A 14,694-nucleotide genomic window follows, 5' to 3' on the forward strand; every position below is an offset into this window, starting at 1 on the left:
TTAACATAGCAAAGACTGAACGCCTCTAAGGAATGAACGCTGGGTAAATTCTGAGAAGACAGAAGCATGGCCGTGAGCCAAATTCTGCTGAACTGAGTAGTTTCATTGACGGCAGAACTGCAAGTGCTATTGTCCCACTGAAATTACAGCCTTTGCTGTTATTGAAGATGCTGGGCAAGGAAAAAGTCCAACCTGACTTTGGATTTTGCATGAATTGGAAACCAACATACCCCTCCACTTCACCCATTTTTTTTTCTTTTTTTCTTGTGGGGTGGTATAGGCATGCGAAAGTGTCTTTGCACCTGTTTTCAGAATAAAACCAGACAGTATAAAAAATGGGAGTAACTAAGGAGGAAAAGGACGTAAAATAGGTGTAAAAATGAATGAATCTGACCTGTAGATCTACTCTGTGCAAGAGAGAACTACTAAAGCAACAGTTAGGAGGCACAGACTTGCTCATTATTAAAACTTTGAGGAAAAAAATACTTGAGATGAGGTCGTAAGTATTGTCTATACAGTTCTTCCCCTTGTTGTCTGGGGAATCATGGATAAAATGCTGAAGTGTCCGTGGCTTTCAAGAAGGAATATTATGTTTGTTGAACTAGTTTGTCTCTAACGAAAATAAATAGATGGTAATAAATGTACATACCCAAGCAGTATGGGTAATTCTCTGTACCCATCCACCTACTCATGCTATTGTGAGTGCAGGTTTCACATAAGCATTCCCTTTAATATGCTATTATTTCTTTGTTCTTTGAAATTTTTTGGTAATTTCTTCTCTAAGCACACTCTAAGCATACATGTATGTGTAAATATAAGGCATAAGCTACTAAGGCTAGGAACGTTAGGGGTGAGCCAGTGACCGTATAAAAACTTGAAAATGTGACTTTATCTTGCAGCCAACGCTGCCATCTGGTGGTGGAAAACCCAAATTCACTGTATTTTATTAAGTGTATTGTATATATATATAGGATCAAATTCTGTCTTTAGAAACCAGGTTTCTGCAAAGGAAGCAAGAATTTTACTATGAAAAACTTACAGTATTAGTATCTTGTCTTGATTTATTTCTGTAGAGGTTGAATTTGGGATAGTTGTTTTGCTACATACATTTATGTTCATTCCAGTGTAACCCTTCTTGTTGTATGTTGGTTAATAATACATGTTTTAAGTTACATGAAAGTTACAAACAGAGCTGCTAAGAGGATTGATGGGATCTTGGAATTTTGAAACCTCTTTGGAAAGAACCTGCACAATTTGTTTCCAAACAGTGCTAATGTGTTTCTGCATCAGCAGGTGAGTTAGAGCATTATTGACTGGATGTATTTACTGGAGTCTTTTGTGCTGTGTTGCAGGTGAACTGATTAACCTTGCTATGTATTGTGAAAGAATAAGGAGGAAATTTTGGCCAGAATGGCACCATGATGATGATAACACTCTGTATGAATCTGAGGAAAGCAGTGAAGCAAGCAAGACTTACTCCCCTTTGCAGGACTTCAGTTTTTATTCAAGGACAGAAACATTTGATGAGGAAGGGAACAGTATTTCTCAAACCCCTGACACAGATTACACTGGACACTCCCTCTTTGATTCAGATGTGGACATGGATGACTACAGAGATCATGAACAATGCAAGTGATGCGTACAGGCACCTCCCATTTTGCAGACAAGCTATTCCTTGGGATCAGTCTGATTTATTTTCTCCTCCAGGTCAGGAAGAGGTTTATACCACTTTGGAAGAGACCATTGTGATTGACTCAGCTGTCACATGCTACTTGGACTATTTCAACCTTATTTCATTTTGCGTAACTCTTCAGGTGGAACCAAGGTAAACAGTTACTTAAAACGCATATGGGCAAACTAGAGGTCCAGAGGGCAACAGGACCTTTCAATCTACGTTTTTGTTTGCGTTCAAAACCAGATCCCGCAACCAGCTGGGACAGACCTCTGGGAAGTGGAGCATTTGCCAGAGCTGGTTTGTGTTGATACCGTATCTTTACAGGAATGGGTTGAGGACAAACATGGAAGAGGCATGACTGGCACGCCTTTCTCCCATGGAAGAAAATGACTGATGCTGTATTCATTTGGCAGAGTTTCAGGGGGATTTTATTTGATAGCTACCCTTACTCTGGGTGCATATGTTATTACAGGGTCTGCAGGAAAGAACTGCCTCTAGTTCTTTCAGAGACAGTCAAGGAAGGCAGGAGGAAAACACCTTTCTACAGAAAGGAGCTTTTTAGTGTTTCTTGTTCTTTGCAGAAGATTGAAATTGCTACTCTAGAATATTTTTATTTAGAAGGGAAATGTCAGTTTTAATGTATAATCTCCCAAACACTCATCTGGAATGTGTGTTGGCCAAAGCCTGCCTCAGGCATCTTAATTTTTTCTGTGTTTTTGTATTATTACGATGTTTTTACTTTTCTGCCACTGGCTGTTGTCTGCTATTGCTAGGCAAGGCTAAAGAATTGGGATTTGTTACTAAAAGTCGGGTGTGTCTCAGCAGGGGTGCTTTATGCTCTTTACCAACAGACACATCAAACCTGTGAAGCTTGCAAAGCGATTTGGGGTATTTCTAGACATCGGATGCTGTGTAAATGCAAGATGTTGGCCCAGGCAATCAAATGCTTTAGAGCTGCTTAGGAAGGTGCTTCAGTGGGTGCTGGCTACTGTGCACAATCCCTAAAGCCAGTACACGAGAGGCAGTTGAGATAGGACAGCTCTGTCAGCACTGCTGTCTGTGGGGATTTCCGGGTGCTGAAAGAGTGACCAGAATTGATTTTAAAACGCCTTTTCTAGCACATCTGTGAATCTGGAACCCCAAATCCAGAATGATTGCACAGGTGCTGACATGCTTCATGTTTGCATCTCCTGAACTGCAGGTTTAGCGGTGAGAAATTAATCCATTGGAGTTACTCACCAGTTTGAAGGTAAGCACGTACATCAGTGTTGCTTGGCTGTGACTATTTGGTTTTAAGTAGAGATAAAGCATATAGAACATACAAACAGCTGCGGTAACATGCATATAAAATCAGGTATTTGCCTGCAGACTTTGGTGGTGGCCTGTTTAAAATATTTTAATTATGACTTTTTCAGTGAGTTACAGTTAGATGAATCAGGATCCCTTAGCAAAATTTTTATAACGTGTTGGTTGTGCCATATGTTCTGGGAGCAGACAGGGCAGACAGCTGCTTTAGGATGTTAATTGTTGGTAGTCCTAATAGTCTGGAGCTTGAAATAACTCCAGCTTTCAAAGAATACCTCCCTTTCTTGGATTGTGGAGTGTCTCCTGCAGAGGAAATCACTTGCTCTGGGGAAACCAGGGGAAAAAAACCAAACAAACATACATCACGGGAAACACCGTGGCTCTGAAAGCAGGGGGACACAGGTCTGCAGCGAGTTCCCAGGTCTCTTCATGCATGGGAGTCAACGCAGCCAGAGCTGACAAGTTTGGTGTGGTCTGAGGTGGGTGTGAATTTGCACCTGTTTCCTCAATTCCCCAGGCATGCCCTTCGAGCTGTGTTCCTGTCAGTGGTCTCGTATCACTTGAAAAGTGAACCAAAACGGAGGAGGAGGAAGGTATCATCCAGTTACTTGGGACCCTTCTCAGGAAACTAAGCATAGGAATAGGGCACAAGAAGATAAGTCTTGGGCTTGAAAGCACAGAGATGATGGCCTGAAATGCCCGTGAAACTTCATAGCCAAGTCAGGGCAGATGCTACCTGCAAAGATGTAGGTGTTGATATTCTGGATAAAAGGCATCCACGTCTTAAAGCTCCTCTTCAAAAACGTTCGTGTGTTGGAAATTCTGATGGAGATGTTCTCATTCATTTACCCATGCATGTTTGAAGGCTGTGCTTTCTTCTTCTTTTCAGTGTTGGGAGGGTGTGCTTGCAGGTATGGACGCTCCTGCTGACAGCAGATGAGTCCCAGCCATAAGTCACAGTTATTAAAAGACCAGCCTGAGTTCAGCAGACACTGTCACCTTTATAATTTTGGTGGGCTGACAGATCTGTCCATGCCAGCAGCCCTTGCGACATCCCGAAACGCAGGTTAACCAGGAGTCGATGATGTCATTTTACCCTCCCGTGTGTGTGCAGCCAGATTTGGATTTTATGTGGCTGGGTACGGACACGGGAGACGCCAATGCAGTGCAGAGCCCATGTCACACCACGGCTCTGTTCTCCCACCAGCACCCAGAGCTGCTGGCATGGCGGGTAGAGCCAGTGCTGCTGCACCACAGCATGGGTACCTGCACTGAGGATGTAGGGCCACGGCTACATTCGCACCCAGCGTATTTTGCTTTTGTTGTGAATAATCAGCGTGCCTCAGCAGAGGCTGAACCTCACCCTGACTGGCCAGGTAATGGGCTTTCACCCTGGGGAGGGTGAAGAAGAAAGGATTGGAAGGGGTTACAGAAGGGGAGGGGGCGCTTTGCTGTCGGCTGAGGTTTTCCAGGGTGTTAATCAGTGAGGTGAATGTATTTTGCAGCTCGTCAGATGCCTTCCCTTTCTGAGGGACTACTCAGGTTATTTTAGAGGAATAGTTAGCTGGGAGAAGTTAGTTTGCTTTCTCCTCGTGACAGCTACTCTTGATAAAGTCTGTGTTTCTTTGTTTGGCCGTGTTTCAGACCAGAGGTGAAATTAGGAAACGGCATCTCTTTAGGATTTTATAGGTATAGTATTTTGTCCAGGTTTGGTAGGTAGTCCTTGGGTTTATTTATCCCTTTAGGAAACAAATACTGTTAGACTTGTTGAAAAGGATTTAATCCAAGTTTTTCTCTTTTGGAAGCTTGGTAAGGTGTTCTGGGGGGGTGGGGAAGATATTTAAGAAAAAATAGCTTTTTTTAACTTGTGTGAAAAAGTGTTAATTCATTTTGGTTTGCATGGGGAAAGAGAAGATGAGTTTTCTTAAAAAACAAACAAACAAACAAACAAAACCACACAACAAAAAACCCCCCAAACCAACCCAGAACAGATTTTTTTTTTTTTACTTTCCAAAAGTCTGCTAAAAAAGCAACATTTTCTTAGTCCTGCAGTGTTTCTCCCCCTGTCCCCCAATCATCTCTATTTTTTAATCTTAGTGCTGAGGGGCTATACAGAACTAAAAATAGTTGGAGAGTATCTTTATTTCCTCTTGTTTTTTTTAATTTATTTTTTTTTTTCTCCCTCATGGATAAAAGTTGCAAGCAAGTCTGTCATAGGGATGCTGGAGGTCCTGGCCATGCTGCTGATGGGGGCCAGGGACATCAGGTACCTCTGCAGCGGTGAAACCTGGGACAGCCGTGGGGTGCCGACTGCCCGGCGGGTGAGCTGGGATGGCCGCTTCAAGCTGGAGCTGGAGGGCGATGGATGCCACGATGTCATGTCTGAGGCGACACGGACCACATAAGGTTTTTCCCTGGCTGGGGATCCCGTTGCTGTGGCCAGACACTCATTGTGGGGTGATCTTAGGAAGGGTTCAGAGATCCTTGTCACAAGAGTCAGATGTCTGTGAGGTCTCCGAGAGCATCACAGCTGCCAGCGCCAAACCTGGTTGTGGTCCCAGCCACCCCAGCTGGTTTCGGGTAGATGGCAGTACATGGTCCTGGCAGGAGGAAAGCTAGCTTGGGGCTCCTCCACGCTGTCCGTCCCCTCCCAAAATAGGGCAGGGGGCCCTTGGATGGTCAGGGGAGGAGGCAGCGGGTAGGAGAGGAGAGGGGTCATGTGCGGGGAGGGTGCTGAGTGGTAGGTTGCTGCAGGAGGACACGGGCTGAACCTTCAGCCCAGCCAGCGCCCTTCCAGCAGCCGGGCAGGAGCCCTCCCCTGCCCACGAGCTGGAGTGTGACCCCTCGTCCCAGTGATGAGAGCACGATGCCTCCTGGTTACGTTACCTTAAATACTGCCAAAAGCCGATGTGGTGCTGCTTTAAGAGAATGGATAATAGGTCTGCTCCTCGTTTGGCAAATGGGAGTTTAAAGCAAGCTCTGCATTTCCAATAGAGTTAGATTTGAAGCAGTCTGTTGTTTTCTCATGTGAATTGCAGTGTTTGACTGTGTAACACTCTGTCATGTCAGAAGGGATTTGTTTACCCCTGTCGGACTCGTTGGCTCTGTCAGCAGAGCTCAATGTTACCGAGTGGGGGAAACAGACGCCGGGATGTATAGGTCCTACAGAAATCCTACAAATGTGGTGCTTGATTTAAAAACCAAACCAAACCCGATGTTTCAGATCTGGAGGACTGTTCCCATCCAATTATAACACTGCAAGTCACACGTTTTGATCTTTAAAACCTTGGCAATGTCCCTCCAGATCTATATTCTCTTTGAAAAAATATTGCCTGAAATAATTCTGCAGCAACAGTTCAGGCACAAATTTCCTTTTGTCAGTGATGTCTGCTCAAGTAATCATGACAGTTTCATACTGTTTTCATTGAAAGGGCTGTATCTGTCAGATACTAAGCCTTACAAAATATTGCCTGCTGGAAAAGTGTGTTATGTGCAGATTTATGCAGGGCAGCTCACCAAGTGAAATTTCTGTGGCAGAGGATGAATTCAAGTGGGTCTTGTCCTTAGATGTTTGAATAAGAATTTGAATCTGTGTTCTGACAAGTAGCTGTTTAGCCTAGCCCCTTCCCCCATCCCCAAATACTGCAAAATTATAAACTAGGCATGTGATCGAAATAAAGCAAATTATGCTTTCTAAATGCAGAATTATGCTGGACAGCCCAATAGCTGGAGTATAGAAGTAGATATGTGTAGCGTAGGTCTGAGTTGTGCCGTAGGTGTCAGTGGCTGTGATCTGGAGGAGCACCTAAGTAGTAGTGTCTAATCCCATGGACCAAGAGGACTGGAGGTACCTGTGAATGACCGTGGTGGTTTTCAGCAGTTGATCAGTGCTACAGGTGTTCGTGTATGCTGTGCTATGCTTCAGGTGCTTGTTACTGGTAGGTAGACAGCAGAGGCACTCCTTTTGGTAGCTGTGGCTCTGGTGAGCCTGCCAGCGTGCTATCATCCTGTGCCCGTGCTGCAGAGTCATTTGCATCCTGGTGACGAAGGGCGAGGACAGGGATCTGTTTGGATCTGACCCCTTTACAGAGCATTGCAGCAAGTACAGCTTTGAGCTTACCGGTGAACGTGGGCCGTCGTGTCCAGCTGGTGCCCTGTCGAGGGAAAGCGTTCTCCATCCCCCTGCACTGCGTGGGTCTCTGACAGGGGGGAGGATTTAATTTTCAGGCCAGTGACCCTAGCGTTTCTGGCTTTGCCTTAGCAGAGAGGTGTTGAAACACAAATCAGCTCTGTCTCAGCGGTTTTGGGCAATCCTCCCTCTGACGGCCATCGGGGAGGGCTTTTTTTGCATTCCTTCTCTATGGAAGTACCCTAATGCGAAGTACTTCTCAGCAGAGGTTTCAGCAGCTCCCTGAGGAGTTTGGAAAAGAAATGGGATGTCTGTGTACAGCACAGGAATCTCAGTCGGCGAAACTGTTCAGTGTGTCACTGCAGTGCTAAACTGTTCGTACCACATCCTAGTTGCCCCACTTGCAGATTTTTAAGGCCAGAGGAGATTCTTACGGGCATTTAGTCTGCCTCGTGCATAAAGGATTGTAGGATTTCATCCTCATCCAGCTCAACAAACTAAAGCTGAAATGGACCACATGCTTCCAAAAGGCATTCAACTTTTGCAGAACGGGTAAAATCCTGACCCCTTTGAAGTCACTGAGAAAAGTGCCATTTGCTTCAGCGGGGCCAGAGTTTCCAGCCGAGCTTCCAAGTGACCCAGGATTTACCACTCTCTTATTCTTCTGTCTAATTATCCTCACCTAAACATTTGCCTTACTTGGGGCAGTAAGGCAAACAAGATGTGACCCTTGTTTTTTTAAGCTGTCTAAACAAAAAAAAAAAAGTGCTTTTTTAAGCTTCACTGGTCGTGTTGATATTCTCACTGGGCACTATCTTTGCATGTGTTCTTCCCTCACTTCTTAGTTTGTTCTTACAACTAATGTTTCCTCGAATGTACAGGTTTTTATTTTTCAGGATACTTGAAGAATGCAAGTCCTAAAGTTTTAACCATTGGGGTGTGCAATCCAGCAAGAATAAAATATATGTAGATGGGTACGGGAGAAGGGATATATCCAGCTCTGGTGTATGAGGTTTAACTAACAAAATGAAGCAACCCATTGCTACATGAGGATTTTAATGCTCTAGCTGCATTATGTTGTTTGTCTATGAACTTACATGGGACACACATTATTTTAGCACTGTTATTACTACTAGTTTATAAAGCCATATTTAAAATTGTACACTTAATTGTAACATAACTTTAAATTGTGCACTGTGTTGATCCATGTATATATATGTGAGAAAAATCTGTATATTTTGTCTTTATGCCGTATGTCATTGGTGTGTAAATTATAACTAATGGATCTAAAAGACCCTTCTGGTTCATGTCCTTATTCTGAACATCTCTGTGTTTTCTGTAGAGCTGTGAACTAATGGTGTTCTCTTCAGTGTGAGAGCGGGGAGTGCATGAAACTTTAATGGCCACCGAGTTAACCCACATCTCCCCAGGCAAATACTTCCAGCATTATTTGGATGGGGTCGCTCTGTCACTGCTCATGTCTCCCCTTGGCACCGCAGGAAGGATTTCGGGGGCCAGCACAGGAGGAAGGACTGCACTTAAACTTGGGCATGAGGAGGGGTCCCTGCTCCTCTCTCTTTATTTCGTGGTTAATGCTACCAGCATGAAAATAATCCTGAGAAGGGGACTCTGTCGGAGGATCGCATAAGCTTTAAGGTCTTTGCCTGAAGCACTGTGCTGGCTAGTTTCATTGTACGATAATATTTTGGAAATTTTTCAGCAAATAAAAGTCCTTAGCCAGACTTTGCTGCGTTCGGGGCAGCATGCTTAGGGACTGTGTGACGGGAGACGTGACCGTGCTGGAAGAAATAGGGGGCAACAGCGTGCAAGTGATAAAGGTGCAAGACTATACACAGTTGCCTTCAGACCTCGCGGAGGCTTGACATCAAATCCCGCTTCGTAAGTGATGACGTCAGTGTTGCAGGCATAAACATCTATGTTTAACAAAAACCTGCTGGGTGGGTGTGTAACCACCCCCCGCACTTAAATGTAGAGCTTTCTCTTTGGGATGCGTCAGGCGCCCGCAGCGGGGAGCACAGAGCGCGGGTGGGTGTTCTCGCCCTGCAGGGGGGTGCTTGGCCAACGCCTGCCGCTGGTGCCGCGGGAAACCCTGCAAGCGCCCAGCCTGCCCGCTGCTCTTGCTTTCGCAGGTCCTGCTCTCGTGTCCCTCCTACCAGAGCCGCAGCCCAGGGCAGGGGACGCTTTCCCTCCAGTGAGGGTTGGGACAGTGCCTCAAAGTGCGGGCTGAGTGGGTGGGAGAAAGGAAGGGTGGGATTGATGGGCTGTTGATCCAACTGTGTGTCTTGAAGGAGACAGGTAGGTACACTTCACCCACCTGAACATCAAAACTGATGTCAGGCCCAACCCTGTAGTACCATTCTGAATAGATTTTTAGCTCCTTTCATTGCCTTGCAGTTTTATGGTCAGTGACGTTGATGTTTATAGACTTTTTCTCCACGAAAGCTAGAAATGTCAATGTATTTAATAAACACGGAGGTCAGAAACATTGTACCTAGGTTGAAATACAGGACTTAAATCATTAAATATTGCAAGCTCAGAAGAGTTGGCAGCCAAAACTGAGAGCCCTGTGAAGGTCAGGTCTCTCTCCATTCCAGAGAACTTCTGTCCTGGTGAAATACTCACAAACTCTGTTTATCCCCCAGTCCCAAAAACTTTACATGACGGCACGTGAGAAATATTCTGGACATTACATGGTAGTTCTGGGCCGTGCAGGCACATGCAGCTGCTTACTGCAGCCTTGCTGGTGGGAATTTGGTCAATCGTAGTAGCTAGTGGTAAGCCTGATCCTTACTTCAGAGAGCCCTGCCGAAAAGGTGAGGGTGCCTGTGTTTTCCATGTGAGGAGATGGAGGTGGGCGGTCCAAGAGTGCCCCAGGACAGCACCCTTAAGGGAACTGCACAATTAAGTTTCCTGAAAAGCCGTTTAGCCATCAGCCAGATCCTGGGTGGGAATATTGTTCCTGCTCATTGCAGGGGGTTGGACTAGATGACCTTTGAAGGTCCCTTCAAACCCAAACCATGCTATGATTCTAATATTCCTCATTTTCCAGTGAAATTGTTAATAGCAGCTGATGAGAAGTCTCTGTGGCAGCTCTGTCCCCACTCTGATGTCCGTTGCGAGACTGGGGTTCAGTTGCCCAACGCAGGTGCCCAGTGTCTCCTGAGATGCGCTGAGAGACCTGGGGCATCTGTGCAGAGCTGCCTGGCAGGACCCAGGGGAGACCGTGACCAGGAGCTCCAGCCGGAGGCCAGGTAGGCTGTCTTATGGCTTCTGAATTCGTGGCTAAACACCCGTGTTTAGACAACTGAATCCACCCTGGATAACCACTTCAAAGAGAAAATGAAAGAAGGTGGTAGTGGTGGTGGTGTCACAACTAATGTTATTCAATGTTTATATCATGGCTGGTCCCAAATAATCTGACCAGCATGAATCCTTGCATGCAACGTTCTTCAGAGGCTCAGACTGCCTCCCATGAGGTTTACAATCCCAGAAAAAAGGTGGTGCATCAACAGTGAGAAGAGAAAGACAGTCAAGTGGCTGTTGTTCCAATATTTGGCTCTGGATTCGGCCATGTACATTTGATATTATATTAAGACCTCGCTAGGCATCTCTAGGTGTCTGTGTTGTAATCTGTGGAGATCTGCTCTGAGTGGTCCGTGGGGCCTCGGGGCTCCTCAGCGGAGCAGAAATGTCTGCTCTCGGGTGAGCTGAACAGCTCCCGCTCCGCTGACTGTATGGCCCAGGTCTCTGCGGGTGACAGTGGCAGCCGAATGTTTAGCTCACGAGCGTACACTATAGTCAGACATCAAAATTAACACCTCTTCATTCCAGGCTGAATCCCACCCTAAAATGTTTGTGTCTTAACCTGGGAGCCCAGCCATCACCTCTATTTCGATACTTTTTCTGGGAAATGATGTAGCGTTGCAGACACAAGAAGTCGTTCGAGGCAACTTCAGGCTGTAACATTGAGCACTCCAGGGCTGGGAAATAGCAGAGTTCAATTGCCCGTATAGTTTTAACGCCACCTCTTTTTGCATAAGTATTGAGTTGCAGATTTCAATTCTTTCAGTCTCTTACTATTTTTTTTTCCTTAAGACCTCTGCCTCATCTGGTGCAGGGGGTAGAGACTAGTGAATTAATGATGAGCTGGTGATTTCATTTGAAGTGTGACCCCCAAGCCTTATTTACTGCGCAAGATTCAAGTCCTACAATGGCAACGGAATGATTAATTTCCTCATGAGCTTCTCTGTGGCAGTCATTACCATGGTTTCTGGATGCTTCAAAAATACTAACAAGTTTATTTTCACAACATCCCTGTTGAGATGCAGTAATAGACAAGACTAGAAAGATAGAGTTGTTAAGAGCCTTGAAACTAAGTGCAAGAAACTGGAATTTGATATAGGAAGAGCCAGTGGATGGACTCAAAGAAAGGAAAGATATAAACAAGCGACAGGCATCAAAGATACTCTTAGCAGATGCACTTTATGTGGGTTAGAGGGTCCTACAGAAGTGCTGATTACTCTAGGATGGAAGATGAGGGTCTAAAATAGTGCCTTGTTTGTCAAAACAGGAAGGAAATGATTTAAAGGAGAAATGTGACACAGAAGTAATAAGATTTGGAGAGAGGAGGCACAGGCTGTCACCAGGCAGTGGTCCTTTTTCTGTCCGTCAAAGCAAAATCTGCTGCAGCTGAGGATGTGCTGCCCTTACAGACAATAATGAAAGGAGCTTAGTTTTCTTTGCCTGGGCTTTAAGGTTGGGCCATGCTTCACCATCGTTTTGAAAGCAGCATTCTTTGGGGAGCCACCTGAAGCATAGTTATTATCTAATAAGAAGCTTTGATTTGTCAGCTACAGCTACGCATAGAGAAATTGCTGTGATTTCACATACAGTGATTCACTGTGACAAAGCAAACCATAATTATTCAGTGTGCAAACTTCACCGCACGCTGCCACGGCTCTTGTCGTCGTGGTTTCTTGGTACCCCTTTTAACCCGTGAATACAGCATCACAGAAATAGCCAGCGGAGCAGGGAAAGGTGATTGCTCCCAGGAGGATCCAAAGTGCTCAGAAGTGGAGTGACGTACTCGCTGTCGCTTGGGAGACCTGGGGCTGAGCATAGGAAACCTTCCCCCTACCCCAGCCTTTCTCTACGCCCAGCCCTATTTTTGGTCCCGCTACTGAGGATCATCAGTGATTCATTGTCACACAACGATTCGGAAGGGGAAAATGCGAAGGTTTGCTGATGAAGAAAGCATCACCGTGAAAGCAGTTGGCTCCCGAACGCGTGCATCTTTTACTCTTGCAGAAGCAGGGCGTGAAGTTTGTGCCTCCTGTCTCCTGAGGTGTTGTGCAAGTTGGGAACAGCCCATGCCTTTGCTCTTTACAGCTCTGGAAAACTTTCCTGTAATATTTCAGCTGTAAAGTACTGTTACACATTTTAAAGGTTGGACTGTAGCTATTCTGCCTTCTCAGGCTTAGTACAATCTGAATAGTAAATATTCTCCCAGCTATTTTGGGAAAGCCAACGCCAGCCCTGCTATTCCCATTAAAATAATTCAAAAGATTACATTTACTTAAATATACATGTCCTAACAAATGTGAGTTGGGAAGTGCCTGGATTTCATTGTAGCTCATAACCAGCTACCAAAACCCTGCAGAATATCAAGGGGTAGGAAAAGTTTGAGGATGATATGAAGAATTTCTAGCTGCTATAACTATTGTTAGTTAATTTATTTGCTTTCTGCTGTGAGGCCAAAAGCAAACCTTAACCAAAGAGGGGAAAAAAGTAACTAAATCTGATACACCATTTATATAGCTGTGGATAAATCTGGAATCCACTTGGGGAATCAGAGTGAATGGCAATCTTTTTAAAGCCTGCTTAATGAAATGGCTCACAATATCAAACCCCTTAGATAAGTCGCTAAAGAAGTCTTCAGTCTTTTAGTGAAAGCCATGAAAACATTAGTACTTTTACAATGAGCCTAAAAATATGACAAACAAGAATGAATGGTGTGATTGCTAATTAATCTCTCCGTGTTTTTGGAGCTGGCTAACAAGATGGATAAAAGTACTTAGTAATGATTTGCCTTGTCTATTATTATATATATTTTTTAATCAGTAGATAGATTTCAAAGAGCTTTGGAAAATGCATCGCCTGAGCCAGATAGCATCAGGAAGCTGTCAGAAAGGACCATATATGTGATACATGCTGGCAAATAGCCACGGCTGGTGGGGAAAAAAGAGCAAACATTTAAACAAATGGGGTAAACCAGAAGATATCGATAGGAGGAGGACGCAGAAGATGAGAAACCGTTTTACAAATGCAAACCTAATGGTTGTTAGGTGATGTTTTAAAATTCTATCTAGTAGAATTTTAATACTTCATGGGGAGGAAGAGGGATGAGATCCACAGGCGGGTGTCTCCATCGTATTTCACGCTATGATACCTAACAACAGAGATCTAGTGGCTGCAGTGGGCAGGTTCCCGTTCACCCAGTCTACATGAAACAGGTTGCTTTATTGCAGTGATGGCTCAATCCGTCTCTTAAAGTAGCTGATGCTGGCAGAGAGGCCAGGTAGATTTTGTGATCGACTTCTACCAGTCTAAAACCAGGCTCCTAGGCTTGGGGGCGTCTTGAAGGCTTCAGAATGGCTTCTAACAGAATATCTTAAAATTCAGCATTTTCCATGCTAATAAGGTGAGAAACTTCTGGATTTGCTGCTGTTGTTTGAGGTTTCTTTTTAGCACCAGGAGTAAGCATTAGTAGATTCTGCGACAACTTTTACTTGCACAAATATAAGTGAATTCTTGTCACATTGAATTGTAAGTCAGGAAGATGTTCATTCATCATCTAAATTAAACGGTTTCTCAGCTGTACAGACAATCTTATGTTCTACTGTCTTTTGGTGGCTGAGGGAGAAGAAACTGGGGTGAGAAAGGAAATGACAAATAAAATACTTAACATTCAAGTAAACATTTCTAAAATCATAATTTGTACAGCCCTGATTATAAACATCGATGATTAAATTTCAAGGATACCAAAACATGGCTGGAATGACTCAGAGGAGACACAAGTCATTTATTTTGGCTTGAGTACTTCCCTGCAGCCTGCTAGATGCTGCCCTCCAGGGCAGCCTTTCCGTATGCACCGTGCCACTCAACAAGGCAAAAAATGTTGAAGCAGAATGAGTCGTCCTGCAGCATTTCTGCTTGCAAATCTTATTAAACTTTCCTGTTTCCATCCAGATTCAAGACAGAAGGATGCTTCAAAGTAAAAATATTTTTAGGGAAATGAGTTTGAGGCAGCCCTGGCCCCAGCAGCAGCCTCGCACCATGCCCCTTATCTGATTCCCTGCTGCTGGGAGGCACCAGGGCCAGTTATTAATTGTACATCCCCAAACTTCTCTGCTGGGGTTAAAATGACAACTTAGGCGTCAATCACCCTGATTTTGATCTGGTATAACAATGCCCCGGATAAGGAAAGCCCCGACAAAGTCCCCGTTTAGCTGGTTTTTCATTCTCGCTCTGTGTGTAATCTCTGTCAAACAGAAGTGCCATTTTT

At 44.7% G+C, this 14,694-nt stretch overlaps 1 protein-coding gene across 6 annotated transcripts in view; it reads left to right on the forward strand.

Annotated features, from left to right (window-relative positions):
* Positions 1–8,638, forward strand: part of FAXC (failed axon connections homolog, metaxin like GST domain containing) — a 28,654-nt gene extending 20,016 nt beyond the window's left edge. Inside the window, exons 6-9 of one of the 6 annotated variants that reach the window (XR_015708783.1) lie at positions 1,353–1,628; positions 1,708–1,825; positions 2,794–2,924; positions 5,177–8,635. Coding sequence is in view for 5 of the 6 variants with exons in the window: in XM_087776702.1 (XP_087632828.1) it covers positions 1,353–1,628; positions 1,708–1,825; positions 1,919–2,033 (509 nt within the window). In the remaining variant the exon portion in view is untranslated. Of the gene's footprint in view, positions 1–1,352 lie in introns of all 6 variants that reach the window. The other 5 variants (XM_087776705.1, XM_087776702.1, XM_087776703.1 and 2 more) reach the window with 5 other exon arrangements.
* The last annotated feature ends 6,056 nt before the right edge of the window (positions 8,639–14,694 follow it).

This window comes from Nipponia nippon, unplaced genomic scaffold (assembly GCF_047370975.1).
Source record: "Nipponia nippon isolate SJK-2023a ecotype South Korea unplaced genomic scaffold, ASM4737097v1 scaffold_4, whole genome shotgun sequence".
Lineage (NCBI taxonomy): Eukaryota > Metazoa > Chordata > Aves > Pelecaniformes > Threskiornithidae > Nipponia > Nipponia nippon.